An 18,695-nucleotide genomic window follows, 5' to 3' on the forward strand; every position below is an offset into this window, starting at 1 on the left:
CGACTGAAAAAATTGGTTGCTAATAACGACCGATTTTAGCAACTAATAAATTCGGTCATTAATAGCAACTGAATTAGCGACCGATAAGTTTTAAATACAACTAAAATAAAATCGGTCGCTATTTTTTTATTCAACGACCGATTTAGCAACCCAAACGGAAATAATGTCTTTGAAACTGTTGGTCATAAAAGCGGTCGCTATTTTTTATTTTAGTGACCGATTTTGCAATTAATAATGAAAAAGGGTGAACAACTGTTGGTCGCTAATTCAGTCGCTAAATCGGTTGCTAATTGTTAATTTAGCGACTGATTTTAGTGACTAACATAATCAGTTACTAATAGCCACCGAATTAGCGACTGAACTAGTTTTATATAACTATAATATAAATTATCGCTAAATAAATCGGTCGCTATTTTTTAATTTAGCGATCGAATTAGCAACCAAAACAAAGGAAGAAATGTTTTTGGGACTCTAGGTCACAGAATCGATCGCTATTTTTTAATTTAGTGACCGATTTTTTAACCGATCTATAGGTAAATAGAATAACGTAGTTAGTTGCTAATTCGATCACTAAAATTGTGGTCACTAAATCGATCGATTTTATAAACTAATCAGCTTTTTTATTTTTTATTTTTGTTTAATTTGATACTTATAAATTGACATTAAAGTCCAAGACTGCAAAGAAGACTAACAAACGGATGAAATTTAACATCGACATGAACATTAAGTCATCAAGTAACCAATTTTCTTACATACAAAAAAAAGAGAAGGAGTAGATACATGTTTATTTGACAAACACCATTACAAAGTGAAAAAAAGGAGTTTATGCAACCCTTGATTAATTTCATTATTAACAGCATTAGGACGTGAACGTGAAACTCCTTCTCCTCCTCCAAAACCAGCTCTTGCTTCTACACTATATCCTTCCTTAAAACCTGGATGCGCTTTTGTATATGAATATAATAATCCAAATTGGTTGATTAATAAGTTGGTGTATATTGGTTAAATTAAAGATAGGTAATATGTAGAGAAGAATATATATTATATCCACAAGTGGTAAAAGCCTTTTAGCGACTCCTTTCACTACCTGAAAATAAAATTAACTATTATTTATTACAACACAAATTATAACTTATTAGAACACAAATAAATTAAACATGGATGAATGACATGACATACAAACCTCAGAACCAATGACATGGTCATGGATCTTGGCTTCAGGATCAGCACATGACACCTGATCCATGCAGGGGCGGAGCTTAGTTAAGACAAGGGGGGTCATGACCCCCAAACTTTTGGTAAAAAAATTAGTAATACTTTTTCAAAAAAAAAATTAGCTCAATGGCTCAAATATTTTGCTATGACTTAAAATACTAAAGTTTAATCTTCATCTTTTATTTTTATTGCACAATAATTTTTAGTTTTAAATATTCAAAACATGTTAGATTTGGACTTAACTAAGTGTATTCGTATTTCGCAGCTTTTCTCTATTCAATAAGCAACACTTTCTCTACCTTTGGGTTCAAATATAAAAAATTAGGTATTTTTTATTTATGTAATTTAGTATTATTTTACATTTTACTGTTTATCTAATTTAATTTTTTATATCATAAAAAATATTAGAATATTCAATAAGTATTGATATTATTGTATTTGTATAAATTGATAAAAAAAATTCAATAAATATTATAAATTTTAATATTTGTCATTCTAACTTCTTTTTTACATATTTTATAAGATATATATTCAAATTTTTATATAAAATAATCATGAAAAATCAAAGAATTGATGCATTTTTTAAGAGGAAGGCTAATATTTAAGAAGGAGAACATATAACTTTTACAATATCAACACCTGTAGATAGTTTTTCTACTTTAATTAATCACGAAAAAAGTGAGATACAACCTCCAAAAGTTCAAAGAGTTGCATCTGGTGAGTTTGACCTTAATTCTTTGGAACAAGACCCTGGAAAACGGCTTTAAATTTGGTAATATCACCCAAATCAGAGAGATGATGTTAGACGAGCTTATCTTAAACGGAGTCCATATCAAAAGCATCTTGACAATTATCTTATATATGTCCCCCCAAAATTTTGTTTCAAGCTCCGCCACTGGATGCATGCAAATCAAATTAAAATAAATAAATAAAAAGAAAAATTAAAGATTATTTATTGAATTCCTCAGTTCATCAATGTTTTAGAACACTACTACTGTAGTACTATATTTTTACCTTTGCCATGCAGAAGAGCAACATCACAAGCATGGTAGGAAGAAGAAATTGTAGAGAAGCTATCATTTTCTTCTCTATTGTTATAGACTTTATGCAACTTGAAATGTGTCTTGCAGCTAGCTACTACTATGTTTGAGAAGCTATCATTTTCTTCTCCATATGTTCAAATGTCTCAGCACAATTTTAGAAGTTTATTCAATAAAGCATATATAGCATGGTTAAAAAAGAATAGAAAATTCTTAGGTGGTTTGAAAATAAACCATGTGATACATGTGATATCATTTGTTGAATTCACATACATTTTCTTCTGTAATTGATTTAGGCGAAAAAATTGAAGTTAGAAATTTGATTATTATTATCAATTTATTATGATGATGAAATTGAAGAGAAAATTGGAATGTGAAATGTGAATGAAGCTGTTTGGGTTGTTATGGCTTTTGAGAAAGAGGGAGAGGTTTACTTATATATATAGTGATGGATTTGGTGAGTAAATCAATTACACGTGCACTTTTTTTTAACTTAAGATAGAAATATGAGAGCCACTCAGATAAAGACGTATAAAAAGTGGCCGACATCGTGAGTACTTGAATTGGGGCAGACGCATGCTAAAACTCACCCAAAAAAGCTACTGTGTTAGGCTTTCTTTTTGGGACACCCCCACATGTGACATATCTTTGGACCCCAAATTCCAATTGTAATTGATTTACTGCCAATTCCGATAAAATATTTCTTCTAGATAGGTGGTATCAGAGTTCAAAAAATGGTATCAGAACCCAACAAATGGTATCAGAGCTAATTCGGTGGTTGAAAGCTCCCAACAGTGTTCCAAATTTTGAGCTAATATTTTGGGTGTTAGCACCACTGCGCGTTTTGTCTGAGCAGCGAAAAATTATGTAATAGTAAATCCATATACCATATCAATGTTATGGTTTATTTTCACACAATTTTTCGCTGTTATTCTTACTAAATCAGAAATAACAAGTGCTAATACCCAAAATATTGGCTCAAAACATTGGAGTATAGGATAAACTTGTTTTGTTATAATCAAGTTTATAATGAAGCTCCAGAAGACTGCGACAATAGGTATTATAGAAGTAAAAGATATGGTAACACTTTTTCTGAAAATTGAGAACCTTATTTTTCTGAAATATAGGAAAGTTAAGAAAATACAACAAATCCAAAATTATCACAGTCTAAATGAGTCGCAAGAAACCACGCATTCTTGGTTTGATTCCCTTCATTATGCAACAAAATTTCAAAAATATAAGTTAATGGTTCATAAATATAACCCACACTATTCAAAAGATTACTGCAAAAAAATTTTTGTAAAACAAATAAATCTTTTTTCTGTAAAAAAAACTATACGAAATAATTATGAAACACAACTTACACGGCTCATAGGCATTAGATATGGAGGGCTTATTTGTCGATCAGAAGCTTGCTGCAATAAAGGAATAAAGGGAAGATAATTAGTTTACCAAAAAAAAATCAAGGCGCATGGATAAAAAGTTTGGTGGTTTACGGTGGTGTATGACAGTTCGTTCATAGTCCTAAGTAATAAAAAAGCAACAAAAAGCAAATTTGAGAGTAAAAAATCAATAAAGAAGAGGAGATTTAGTGTTTACAATTTTCATGGTCAGTATAATTGAGCAAAACTAAGCGCAGTAGAAAACAAGAGTAAGTGTAAAAGTAAAAAAAAAGTTGTTACTAGTCTTCGCACAATACACACCTTCAAACCACTAAGTGGTATCCTATATTCAAGCAATTATTGTTAGAAATAGAGATTCGGTGGCCTAACAAGTGATATTAGAGCCGATTCGGTGGTTGAAATCTCTGCACGGTGGCTCAACAAGTGGTATCAGAACCCAAAAAGTAGTATCAGAGTCGATTCGGTGGTAAAAAACTCCACACGGTGTTCCAATAAGTAGTATCAGAGCCGATTCGGTGGTCGAAAGCTTCCCAGAGTGATCCAACAAGTGATATTAGAGTCCTACGGTGGCCCAACAATTGTATTAGAGCCGATTCAATGGTCAAAAATTCCTCACCGTGGTTCAACAAGTGGTATTAAAGTCCAACAAATGGTATTAGAGCCCAACAAATAGTATCAGAACCCAACAAATGGTATCAAAGCCGATTCGACGGATATATATGATAGTGCAATATTTGAAAATGTTAGAGAATGAGCTCATGCTTAATATTCTTAATGATTTAGCTAAAAAGTGCTCAAGTAATAAGAATATTGGTTAAGAGAATAAAAGTTAACATTTTTACTTTCATAATATAGTAAATATATAAAAACTTAAAATATTAACATTTACTTGATGTTTTCTATATAAAAAAGTGTTGTTCTTGTGTAAAGCACGCCAGTTACGTGTCGCCATCCTCAGAAGCACGCAAACTACATGTTTAAACGTGTCGCCATCCTGAGAAGCACGCAATCGGCGTGTTAACACGTGTCGACATCCTAAGCAGCACGCCAGATACGTGTTGCCAGCTGCGTGTTTCCACTCGCGAGGCGATGGTGTTGCTGCATGGAGTCTTTTTTCCTACATTTCACACACACACTCAGTTTTTTCTCTCACTCGGAGTCTCAATCTAGTTAGGATGTATGCATATGACAAAAAAAGACCAATTCTTAATTAAATGACTACAATAAATATTCCCAATATATCATAATCAATTATTGTATGATTTGGAGATACTTGAAGGGATGAGCATTTTAGAAGCAATATGTGATACATTCCTTAGATGAAATTAAGATTAAAATTAACTAATTAAGATGCATCAGTAATTAGTAATGCCTTAAGTTTGTTTTAAGTACTATCATAATTTTAAACTTGCAAATTCTCATACAAAATATTTAAAAATAAATAGATATTTTTTGAAAATTAAAAATTGAGAACCTTATTTTTTTTGTGACTTCAAAAAATAGACCTAGTAATTATTTCGGACCTTTTAGGAGCTAATTTGGTGTGATTTCACTGGGTTTAGAACCGGGTAAAGGCCTCAAAAATAGACCCAGTCATTATTTCAGATCGGGTCCGGGTCATAGCTCGGATCACTCGAACTCGACTTGGTGGCCCGGTCATCATACATAATTAATATTTTGTATTATTAGTGATGGATGATGGCTATTCTTATGTGAAATTTAAGTATTGTAAACTTTAATATTTTGTATTATTAATTATTATAAGACTATAAGTTAATGTTTTATGTTTAAAATGCATAAGATTTTAGACTAATGTATAATATTGTGTTATTTATATTGATTTAAATATTTAGTGTTATTAGACAATATTAGTATTGATTATGGTTATGCTTTAATTTTAGAGAAGAGTTGGTTCTTGTTATATTTTTTTAATTGAATTTTACCATGTCAAATAATGGTTGGAGTCTTAAAAATTTGGATATTTTCACATGCTAGCTTATAAGAAGGTATCAAGGTAATGTAGTGTTAACGGTCCGGTTTTTACCCGATATAATCGTGGCCCGAAAGTGTATAGGTTTCATCGGATCTAGAGCCGGGTTCGGGTCTAATAAATAGGCCCGATATATATTTCGGGTCGGGTCTGAGTCGCATCAAACTCGATTTCACCCGACCCATGCACACCCCTACCTCTCGCTGCCGTCCACCATCCTCTTCTCCCCTCGCCGCTGTGCTCCCCCTTCTTACTGATTCCCCCTTTGGTGACTCTCACTTTCAAGGTCACCACACGGCCACACTATCGTCCTTTAGTGCATGAGAAACCTGCCAAAGCGCATGAGAAACCTGCCAAAGGAGAACCCATCGTCGGCAGATACGGGTCTCCGTTACCCGTCGTGGAGATGGGGATAGATAATAGAAACATTCCGCCTCCCTGGAAACCCATTGTGACTTTGCCAAGGATAGAGGGCTTTGTCCAAGACCCAAAGAAAAAAAAAAAAGGAAATCAGTGACGATACCAATTTCGACATAGTAACTGCAATGTCTCTGCCTTTCTGGTTGAGTGTAGTATTTTGTTGTTTCTGGTTAAGTCAAGTACTGTTTCTCCTTAATTGTTCCTCCGACCTCACCCCATATTTTTAGTGAAAACGAAGAATATGAACCATACTAATCCAGATTACTCTTAAACTGGATATGGAAACTATTCAATTAATTTAAATTCTTTTCATGTGTTTTCCACACTTTTTCTATTCAAATATTTATCTGTTGTTTGCTAATGGTAGTTTTTTTCGTTTTTTAAAAGATAGATTTTGATGCTGCCCTTTTTGAGTAGTGGTTTTCCTTAATGTATATTTTCAGTTTGTTCATTTAGATCATTTTAAAACAATATAGATTACAAAAACAGGTGATATCTATGAGTTCTGTGTGATGCATGACTATGGATGCCTATATTTTAAGGAAAGAAGCACAATTAACACGTGGGTTATTTTTTTTTATCAAAAGTCAGTATATTCACACTAATAATCTCTTTATAAATATACATTTTTACCGTATAATTGACCACTTACTAATTATATTATTTATAATTATATTTTAAACAAATACTATTATTACGATTTTAAATAAGATATCAGATTTAAATTTTCATATACCAATATATGTGTTGAAAGTTAGTTAGGTTTGGTCATTTTTAATCTTATAATTTCCATGTTTTTAACCCTTAACTTTGTCCAATTGTATTTCTTTAACATTTTTTACCAATAAAATAGGTGTTACTATCGCCCTAAAATAGTTGCTAGCTGCATAGTTTCTTTGGTTGATTTGTCTTTATTTAGAAAATAAATATGTTTAATTTACTCATATTTAGCATAGCTTTAAGAAAAAAGATCACCGTATCTTTTTTTTTTTAATTTGATATAATATGCTATTAGCTAGTTTCATAATATTATTGTCCGATCCTACCCTAAATGTTTTCTCATCATCTTATTTAATTTGTTTTTATAATTTTATGCATGTCAAATAAGTAAAAGAAATTGAACAAAAGCTTGGAATTAAAGGTGCTGTTTCATACCTACATCAGCAACTATTGTTGCCTTGGTCAATAACTTCCCAAAGCTCATTGAAAAAGGAATTATAAACAGTGATGATGGTAAGAAATTAAATACTGCAAATTTACTCTTTATAATTAGATCCTTATTTTTTAGAAATACATAAAATAGAGTGAAAATCAATTGGATTGAATCTTGTGATGAAAAATATAGTTGTAATTTGAGCAAAATATTGAATTATAGAAAAAATATAGGAAATTATTTTTAGTTAATTAAATCGTTAATTTTTTTAATTCTAAAAAATTAAAATTTAGAATATAGAATGAAGAATTTATGATTTAAAATTTAAAATAAAACAAAATAATTATTAAAAAAATTACTTCGTTAAAAAAAAGTTAATTTCCTAATATTCTGTTAATAATGATTTTTTACTATATTTTTGTGACTATGTAACACAGTGACACTTCTTGGTGGCAGGATTCCCAAAAAACAGTGACAAAAAAAACGGCTAGTAGTCAACAATGAAGAACAATCATCTAACACAAAAAGTAACCGTACAAGTACAAAAAATTATCAGATAAATATATATACTAACCAGATCTGATATATCTAAGAACATTACACTCTAAATATGAAATCAAATTCTCTCAAGAAACACACGAGCTTATAAGCTGAACCCAACAAAAAACATTACAAAAATTATCATATTATTATATTAAACAGAAAAAAAAAACAAAGACAAGTAGATAACCATTCCTTCAATCAAATCAAGCAAATCCCAGAAAATTAAAAAACAAAAAATTAACATATATTAGCAAAGAACAATACTAGATCTCATCATAACACACATAATAAAGAGATCAAAGGAATATATAATAACCAATTAATGAAAAAGAAGAAAAGAAAGATGAATACCTAGAGCTGCTGCAAAACTAGAGTTTTCCTCTGTTGGAGAAGATGATGAGGGCTAACTCATAAGCAAATTTGTGAAAAACAAGAGAAAGTTGGATACGTAATTACTTATATATTCAAGTTGAAACTTGAAACCCTAGTGAGAGAATTATAAGAGGAAAAAGCATGGAGAAAATTGATCCAAAAAGTATATTCTAATGATTTTTTTCTGTTGTGTTGTCTTGTTTAAATGTACTGTCTCTTTTACTCTAACTTTTAGTCCACATGTTTTATTGGTTTTTTTATTTAAATAAATTAATAGAAGAACTAAATTATTCGATTTTCTTAGATGGATTTCGAAAACATGATTCTCCTAAACTATATAATATATAAATCGTCCTAAATTTTTGTGTTTTAAAGTTAAAAAAATTATGGTTTAAATTATTTAAATAGGCCTAAAATAATTAAATAAAATATTGATATCTAAATTGTTAAGTATTGATTTAGTTTTTGAGATTTCAATTACCATTTAATTTTTGAGATTCTAATTACAATTTGAGTAATGATCCTGCCATGCCTTGCTGATATAGTGATTAAAACTATGTAAATCATTTTTCAATTATTACTTTTCAGATATGTAAATCATTTTTCACTCAAAACTATGTCGTTTTTTTTTTTTTTTGGTGACTAAAACTATGTCGTTTTTTTAAGATCAAATAACCTGTTTTCATAAAAAGAAATATTATTTTGTGTTGTGATGTATCTAAAACGGTCATTAATTGTATAAAATAAAATAAAAGAATAGTGTTGGTATGGATAGAGCGATAGAATAGGAGGGAAAGTGAAATACCTGGATACCATCCCCAATCGCGAGAATGAATATGGCAGTGTCAACAGCACTTAAGCCACCTATCATTTTAACCAAACTATCTTAATCATTTTTCTTAACATTATTTATAATAAAAAAATTTTCATGCTTTTTTAATTATGCCATTTTTCATAAAAGTTAATAGAGAGAGTTTTAACAGAGACAAAAGTGGGCCTAAAAAAACAAAAAACATCCCATCAAAATTTTAAAGTGCCTACGCCGCATTTGGAACGATATTCAAAAGAGGCATACAATCTAACTTGATAATTGTAACAGTAGGCATACAATCAAAAGAGGCATACAATCTAACTTGATTTAGCCACGATTGTGAATAAATGCCTGGTTTGTCAGAAGGTAAAAATCGAACATCAGAAACCATCAGGGAGAGTCACCTACCACTGATTGAGTTTGCTTATAACAACAGTTACCATGGTAGCATTGGGATGGCACCATATGAGGCACTGTACGGGCAAAGATGCCAATCTCCTTTATGCTGGTACGGACCAGAAGAGAAAGGCTACTTAGGACCGGAGTTAGTAAGACAGACCACGGAAGATATCAAGAGGATAAGAGAAAGAATGCGCACCACCCAAAGTCGACAAAAGAGTTATGCAGATCAACGAAGGAAACCCCTCGAATTTCAGGAAGGCGATCACGTATTCCTAAAAATCACCCCCACCACCGGGGTAGGGAGGGCTCTTAAGGTACAAAAACTAAGCCCCCGGTACCTGGGTCCATTCCAAATCCTCCGGCGTATAGGAAAGTTGGCATACCATCTTGCCCTACCACCAAATCTATCAAGACTACATGACGTGTTCCATGTGTCCCAACTCCAAAAATACCAGCACGATCCAAGCCATGTGTTGCAGCAAGAGGATGTAACACTCAAGGACGACCTGACTTTTGAACTACCAGCCATAGAGATTGTAGACAGAAGTACGAAGCAACTAAGGAGCAAGACGATACGACTGGTAAAGGTGGCATGGGGTAGTGGCAATTCCAGAGACTACACATGGGAAAAAGAGGCAGACATGAGACAGAAGCTCCCGGACTTATTTACAGGTAACAATCGTGGTGAGGATCTCCTTTTCTCCCCAACAGTAAGGAAATTTCAGTAGGACCCCTAAGTTAGTTAAACGACCCTTATCGACCAAGTTCAGACATGGAATTTGGGGACAAATTCTTTTCTTATGGGGGTGATAATGTAACAACCGCCCCTTCTAGAAACAAAATTAAATTTGAAGTTTGAAAATCAGTTAGGAGATAAGTTTAGAATTTTGAAATTTTGGATAGGAACCTGGTAACCACCCTCAGTTTGAAATTTAAAATATCCCAACCACCCCATCCCCAAATGTATATAAATAGGGGAGCACCCATAGGTAGAAAATCACTTCTCTCAAACACTTATCCTCTCCCTTCTCTCTACAAAGAAATAACATTCTGTGGGCAAACACAAGAGGCAAGCTCAAAGAAGCGTTAGAAAAGAAGGTAGGAAATTATGTTTTTTTAAACGCTTGGCATGTGTTATGTTCCATTCTTTATTATTATTTTCTTCCATGTTATCATGACATTAATTTTCTCTCACTCACCTTTCATTCGTGATGATCATGTCTCTCCACCATGCCATTCACGTCTTCTTGAATCGTTATTATATGTCTCCGTATGATGTTCATTCAATTATTTACTATACCCATTTTGTGCTCTTTCATATAATTATGTTGTTAATATTCCCTTTAGGTCGAGAGTACATGCCCTCTTAAGATGCTTATTCAATATCCTATATTATTATATTGATATTCCCTTAGGGCCAAGAGTACATGCCTTCTTATGTCTTGTTCAACATATAGGTATATGTGTGATCTCTTACATGGTTATATTATTATTTATAATATTTTAATTCAATTATTTAAATTACCCTATTCCATCATGTGCATCCATGTAACCTATTATACCATTATGTTATCATCATTCCCTTAAAGTCAAGAGTACATGCTTTCTCAAATATTTTATTTAAAAATTTAATCATATGTGCATCTATGTGATCTCTTCTATCATTATTCCTTTAAAGTCAAGAGTACATGTTTTTCTTCAAAATATTTAATATTCTTATTATGTGCACTTATATGATTTTTCCCTTGTGTACGTTTAAAACAACCTAAATGTAAATTGAACTGAGGGAATGATCCTTCGGTAAGGGAAGGTGACTCCCAAAGACAAGATATCGATATGATCCTTCGGTAAGGGAAGGTGATCGATCGAGATGATCCTTCGGTAAGGGAAGGTGATCGAAAAACGTTTGGGATAAGAACCTTCGGTAAGGGAAGGGGACTATCCCATCAATTTTATATAATAATATATCTTTTTATATGACTCTCTTCTTGTGTATGTCTAAATAACCTTGATTGTAAATTAAACTGAGGGAATGATCCTTCGGTAAGGGAAGGTGACCCCCAAAGACAAGATATCGATATGATCCTTCGGTAAGGGAAGGTGATCGATCGAGATGATCCTTCGGTAAGGGAAGGTGATCGCCAAAACGTTTGGGATAAGAACCTTCGGTAAGGGAAGGGGACTCCCACTTATACCGGTTTGAGCTCAATACCCTCCATATAAGTTATAAATTAAGAAAGAAAGAAGGCACGAATGAAAACTTGAGTTCTATGTTTTCCTTAGATTTAATTATGATTATGTTGATGTTATCCTTCTATTTTCCTATATGTTTTCCCTTTTTTTTACACACATGTTTTACAAAAAAAAGGAGATGCATATTATATGCCATGTTATACGCTTGTTTTTAAAATCCCGCACGTGGGCTGGAGATGGATATGGAGGTGTTACATAGCACTCCTACTGAGACGTTAGGTTCTCACTCCCTTTCTTTTCCCATACTATCTCCAGAGGAACATGGCACAGCGGACAGAGACGACGCAGTGCCCCCTCGAGGGTAACTTCTGAGTATGACCCCTCGAAGCACGCGTGGGTAGTTGCGACCACTACTACCGTGCTCCAAACTATCTACTTAGGTCGAGAACTCGTGGAAGAAGAACCCCAGCTGCCCGTCATAACCTTCCTAGATAGGGACGCTTCAACATCTAGGAAGCGGTCATCCAAGGTGGTACACCTTGAGTCCGACCCCGAGACCGAAGAAGAGAAATCCGACAATCCTGGCCAGAAGGAAGACACCATGGAGGAGGACCCAGAGGAGAAGTTGAACCCTTGTGGAAGCCCAAAGGTGGAATACGTGCCCTACTCCCCCATTTCGGCATCCCGTCGAGTTTTGGTTCATCCCACGCAACGGAACCGGGTCTTCACTGCGCGAAAGGGTGTTGGAGGGAGACCCCTGGTACCTCGATTCATAAATAACTGAAGAGTCCTGATCAAGGATGGGATAGGATACAAGTATGGGAGCCTCTTCAACGAGATTAGTTTAGGACGTATTAGTTTCCTTTCTTGTTTTAGTTTACTATAAGTATTTCATACTCACAGTTAAGATGCTATTTCATTTTTATTAAAATTCCAACGTTTTAGTGCTACCCATTTTCCGCTCTACGCGCATTTACTCCTTCCTTGCGTAACGATTTAGTCATTTCTTTGCTTAATCAAGTGTGGCACCTTATTTTAAAGACCCCCACGATAGTATAAAACTTAGGGTGTTACATTATTGGTATCAGAGCAAAGTCGATCCTAGGAGATATGACTAATGAAGCCTCTTCCTATGGTTATCCATAAAAAGGAAATGTCCAGCAGTTCCCCTACCCTCTGCCGATGCACCCCAACGTCAAGGACGAGTCTTTGCCCTCAGCAGGTCTGTCAGAGGGTGTGCATCCTCATTTCAGGTAGATCATACCTTGCTAACCTAGTGTGCCTCCCTTTAGTAGGATTAGACATCATCCTAGGAATGGACTGACTCAACGAAAACCGAGTCTTGTTAGATTGTTTTGAGAGAAAAGCCATCTTCCTTTTTCAATCCATACGAGACACACGTGACCTTCCAAGATCCCCTGAAGACACCAGTACGAGGCAAGAATATGCCTTGCTAAATTCAGTAAAAGCAGACTCCCATCAGGAGTTCTGTGAGATACCAGTAGTACACGACTTTTCAGATGTCTTTCCCGAAGATATACCCTCGTTTCCCCCAACACGAGATGTTGAGTTCTCCATAGAATTGATACATGGGACAGGGCCAATCTCCATATCCCCTTACCGGATGGCTCCAGTGGAGCTCACTGAACTGAAGAACTAACTAGAGGAGCTGCTGCAAAAAGGATTCATCAGACCAAGCGTCTCTCCCTGGGGAGCTCCAGTATTGTTTGTGAAGAAAGAAAACGGCAGCATGCGTCTCTGCGTGGACTATAGGCAACTCAACAAAATCACGGTGAAGAACAAGTATCCCCTCCCAAGAATAGATGACTTGATGGACCAACTACAAAGTGCAACAGTGTTCTCAAAGATCGACCTGAGATCGGGGTATCATCAGATAAGGGTAAGAGAGGAAGACTTTCCAAAGACAGCATTTTGAACGAGATACGGACACTACGAGTTCACAGTAATGTCTTTTGGGTTGACCTATGCCCCCGCCGTCTTTATGGACTACATGAATAGAATTTTTTGACCTTACCTCGACAGTTTCGTGGTGGTATTCATAGATGATATTTTGGTTTTCTCCAAGACAGAAGAAGAACACAGGAGCACTTGCGTGTAATACTGGGAACCCTTCGAAAAAAAAATTGTACGCGAAACTATCCAAGTGTGAGTTTTGGATGAAGGAGGTACAATTTCTTGGACATATGGTCTCCGACAACGAAATATCAGTAGATCCCAGTAAGATAGACTCTGTACTAAACTGGGAAAGGCCGACGTCAGTAACAGAAATAAGGAGTTTTTTTGGATTGGCGGGCTACTATAGAAGGTTCATAAGAGGGTTTTTCCAACTAGCCCTGCCGTTAACTCGTTTAACCAGGAAGGATACCCTCTTTACTTGGACGCCAGACTGCGAAAGAAGCTTCCAAGAGTTAAAGTGTCGTTTGACATCCGCCCCAGTACTAACCTTGCCTAACCCCGACATGGCCTTCGAAGTTTACTGCGATGCCTCAGGACAAGGATTGGGTTGCGTACTAATGCAATACAAAAAGGTAGTAGCATATGCGTCAAGACAACTGAAGACCCACGAAGCCAACTATCCAACTCACAACCTTGAACTAGCCGCGATAGTATTTGCGCTGAAAACATGGAGGCATCATTTGTACGGAGTTGGGTTTCATGTATTCTCCGATCATAAGAGCTGAAAGTACCTGTTCGACCAGAAGGAACTCAACATGCGACAAAGGAGGTGGATGGAGTTTCTTAAAGACTACGATTTCGTTCTAAATCACCACCCAGGGAAGGCTAACTTGGTGGCTGACGCTCTGAGTCGGAAGGTACTCAAGGCATCATGGCTGATGATAAAAGAGGCAGAGTTGATAAGGAATTTCAGAGACATGAACTTACAAGTCACCCTCGCTCCAAAAAGCATACGTCTGAACCACCTAACAGTGGCAAGTCAATTCAAAGAACAAATAACTAAGGCACAGAGTTCCGACCCCAACTTTCAAGAAACCCTGCGCCTTGTCAAAGAAGGAAGATTGAAGGGCTTCACCGAAGGAGAGGACAAGGTATGGAGATACCAAGGTCGAATCTGTGTCCCAAGGGAAGGAGACCTTCAAAGCAAGATTGCGGAAGAAGCCCACAAAGGAGATTTTACCATTCATCCTGGCATGACGAAGATGTACCATGATTTGAAGAAGATGTTCTGGTGGCCAGGGATGAAAAAGGATTTAGCCACGATTGTGAATAAATGCCTGGTTTGTCAGAAGGTAAAAATCGAACATCAGAAACCATCAGGGGTATTGCAACCCCTTGGCATCCCGAAGTGGAAATGGGAAGACATATCGGTGGATTTCGTCATGGGACTACCCCGTACTCAAGCAGGGCGTGACGCTATATGGGTCATCGCGGACCGGCTTACAAAGACTGCCCATTTTCTACCAGTTAAGGCGACCGACTCATTGGAAAGACTAGCCACGCTATATATCAGAGAGATCGTGAGGTTACATGGGGGTACCAACGAAAGGGTGTTGGAGGGAGACCCCTGGTACCTCGATTCATAAATAACTGAAGAGTCCTGATCAAGGATGGGATAGGATGCAAGTATGGGAGCCTCTTCAACGAGATTAGTTTAGGACGTATTAGTTTCCTTTCTTGTTTTAGTTTACTATAAGTATTTCATACTCACGGTTAAGATGCTATTTCATTTTTATTAAAATTCCAACGTTTTATTGCTACCCATTTTCCGCTCTACGCGCATTTACTCCTTCCTTGCGTAACGATTTAGTCATTTCTTTGCTTAATCAAGTGTGGCACCTTATTTTAAAGACCCCCACGATAGTATAAAACTTAGGGTGTTACAGCCGCCGCCATGCCTCCATCCTCCGACAGTCCTCTCTCTCCATCGCCTCCCTCGTCTTTCTTGCTTTCTTAAATTTGTGTCTCTTCCGCGCTCTTCTGTCGTTGCCTTTCTCGAATCTGTGCTACCTCTACATCGCTGCCGCCACTTGTACAGATCTGTCGTCCTCGCCGTCCATTTCTCGTGACACAGAGTCACAGCACCGTCCAACCCACAGCGAGTCGCAGCATCGTCCAACCCTCTCGACACAGCAAGTCAGTGTCGCCATCCAACGCTCGTGACCCAGGAAATTGCAGCACCTTCTTCTGCTTCTTCTCTCACCGTCTCCCTCATCTCTTTCATTCTCTTGTGATTTTTTTTTAATTTTGGTTATGGTTATTGTGATTATTGCCTCTGTCTTCTCTATTTTTTTTTCTTTTTATTTTTTTGAGACAAATGGTGATTATTAAAAAATTTATCAGTGATTTTTTGGTAATTAGATGATGATGAAGATGATAAATCTAATAATCGTAGTGATGGTGGTAGTAGATGGTGATGGTGTCTGTAGATGGTGGTAGTAGATGGTGATAGTGGCTATGGATAGTGGTAGTTGTGGATACATTGGTGTTATTGATGAGGATAAATTTATCATTTTGATAAATTTGTGTATACCAGTGTATTGTTATGTATAATGTTACCAAACAAGATAAAAATTTTGTGTATGTTCATATCTATATGCTGTTGTGTCTTTGTGTCTCTGTCCATTACTGGTTAAGACAGCAAACAAACGGAGCCTTAGGTTATGACGTAGATTTAGACAAGTTAGTGCTATAAGCTACAACTATATGACTACCTTGTTATTATGGCAAGGGCAAGCCACTTGTGCCTTGTTCTTTAGATAAGAAAATTTTATTATTATAACTCGTGAAAAAGGTAAAAAATTATATATAAATTTTTTTAAATAAATAATTTAAATATAATGCTTGACAAAATGGATAATGATTGTAGATTCCTACTGAGTGATATATAATTTGGATTACTTTAAAAAACAACTAAAGAAGATAATATTGTGGGCTTAGGCAAATGTCGATCGTAGCAGAATAAATAGTATTTATATATTAAATTTTTAAATAAATTTAAATTTATTGTCGATTAAATTTGCTGCTAACTATTAATTTAGCTATTAATAATAAATAATATATTAACATTGAATTATCCAAAATAAAAAAACTGATAATAACAAATTCTAGAATTGCGTCAATTTAAAATTTATATCCGTAAAAAAATCTGTCAGTAAAATAATTATCAATAAAATTTATACCATCAAATTTATTCCACTACTAAATTTAACGGTAAATAAATTACTGATAGATTTTTTTAATAAATCTGCTGATAACTTTAACGAGTTTTTTTAAAATTTGTAGTGGATCGGAGGTTTTTGAATTTTTTTCTTTTTATAATTATTTTTAAAAAATAAAATAAAAGCTTTTAATTTTTTATATATATTTAATACATTGAAAATATGTTTCAAAATAATTACTTAAAACATCTTTTGTTACACTAACTATGTAAAGAAGTACGCTAGGCCTTTGTTATTTATTAATTATTATTAAACCTGCAAACAAGTTAAAATTAAAATAGATAAACCGCGTTCGCGTATGATGTCACCTATATTTGGATCAAAATTTTACTATACAGTATACAGTATTGAATTATTTTGCTAAATTCGAAGCATATATCATAAATAAAGAGGTGATATGACGAAGGTGCATTAATATTAAACGAATCCTTCACACCTAACTTTTCTTAAATTAAACGAATCCTTCATATTTTTATAATTTGGATCGTCAATTTTTATAGGAATTAATTCATCAATTAATGTTGTTATTCTCACATCAACATCTATCAAATGTTTCATCAACCATATATAAGGTAAAACTTGAGTACCTTAGTAAACGTGGTTGTTGATGACTACAAAAAAATATAACTACATTTATGGTCACACTTAAAATAAACGTGATCATAAGTTAGCTCAAAAAACTTTTTTTTTATTAATTTTTTAATAAAAATCTTATAAAATTTATATATAATTTTAAAATTATAAACTAAAATAATTATGTATATATTTTAAATCAACAAATCCAACGTATATATAAATTACTTATCACCAAAAACTATACTTTTATTATAAAGTACCAAAAATCAAAATCATAACAATTATCCATAAATTTTTAATACATGAATTATAATTTCAACAAGTATTACATATGTATTTCCTTTACATAATTATAAAATATCAAACTTCATGATTAATGTGATTATGCACCATGAATACTTTCTATACATATTTAATTATAAAATATCAAACTTTTATGATTAGTGTGATCATCCACTATGAGCTCTATTATTTTTACCACTGAACTGCAAATAAGGGATCTAAGAGATTATTGCTTTTGATTATGCTGTAGCACTAACAGTTTAAGTATTGCTTCACCATCATCTGTTTCTGGAAACCCCATATTTGGGGAGTTACCACCAGGGACACGCTCATCTGATTGCTAAGGCGCTACATATAGCAAAAGTAATATTCGGTAATCGGCACCAATATATGTGTTGGGGGTATATATGGAATTAATTTGTCATCTTTTCTACAATTATATGGTAGACGTAGAAGGAGGAGGGGAACCTTAATTAACATCCTTTGCTTAAAAAGATAAGAGGATAATAAGTGGGGTAGTTGAATGTTGAAATTGGCTAAGCATGCTATTGTATATTTTTTTTCCCCCTCTGGCTTCACAATCACGATTCTCTTATTTTTTATTGGCTTTTTACCCGATATATTACGCTACTATCTACAAATTTAACAGTGATTTTGACAGTAATATTAAGTAGAATAATTATATGGTGGAAACTCACCTGCACGACTGTAGATAAAGTTATTTCTGGATTGTTGACACGTATTACTATATGGTTTAAAAAAAATCGATTTATTTTATATAAATTGTTTATTTAAAAAAATCGGTTTAAGTAGATCAAATAACTACCTTTAAAATAATTTCAATTCTTTCTGCGTGTTATTCTTAAATTCCTAACAGATGATTTTGGTATGTTCTTCTTCTTCATTTTTATTGACCAATTTTTCTTTAAATTTATCTGAAACTTTTATTTATTTAATTTTCGTCAAATATATATATATATACAAATTGTTTGAAAAAGTAACATTTAATATTTTGAAAAAGAAACAAAATTCACGTTTTTTTATAGGAATGACATAAATGGTATCATCTGTCCTTTTGTTTGTGTCTCTATTTCTAT

General features: G+C 34.1%; 1 protein-coding gene across 1 annotated transcript; it reads right to left on the minus strand.

The window, feature by feature from the left end:
* Positions 1–682: 682 nt before the first annotated feature.
* On the minus strand, positions 683–8,988 carry LOC148569526 (uncharacterized). The gene is made up of 5 exons (XM_088485327.1): positions 8,942–8,988; positions 4,548–4,775; positions 3,620–3,670; positions 1,184–1,237; positions 683–1,087 (listed from the first exon to the last, which is right to left on the minus strand). The coding sequence occupies exons 2-5, from the start codon at positions 4,608–4,610 to the stop codon at positions 929–931; spliced, it is 327 nt and encodes a 108-aa protein (XP_088341453.1). The 5' UTR covers positions 4,611–4,775; positions 8,942–8,988; the 3' UTR covers positions 683–928.
* Positions 8,989–18,695: the final 9,707 nt, after the last annotated feature.

Source organism: Arachis ipaensis, chromosome B4 (genome assembly GCF_059453495.1).
Source record: "Arachis ipaensis isolate K30076 ecotype BB chromosome B4, ASM5945349v1, whole genome shotgun sequence".
Lineage (NCBI taxonomy): Eukaryota > Viridiplantae > Streptophyta > Magnoliopsida > Fabales > Fabaceae > Arachis > Arachis ipaensis.

Excerpts from the sequence above, each read along its gene's own strand:
- LOC148569526 (XM_088485327.1), bottom strand. The coding sequence starts at position 4,610 with ATGGCGACACGTAACTGGCGTGCTTTACACAAGAACAACACTTTTTTA. Across the intron at positions 3,671-4,547 it reads TTTTATATAGAAAACATCAA|CAAGCTTCTGATCGACAAAT; the intron begins GTAAATGTTAAT and ends CCTTTATTGCAG. Across the intron at positions 1,238-3,619 it reads ATCTAATGCCTATGAGCCGT|GTGTCATGTGCTGATCCTGA; the intron begins GTAAGTTGTGTT and ends TGCATGGATCAG.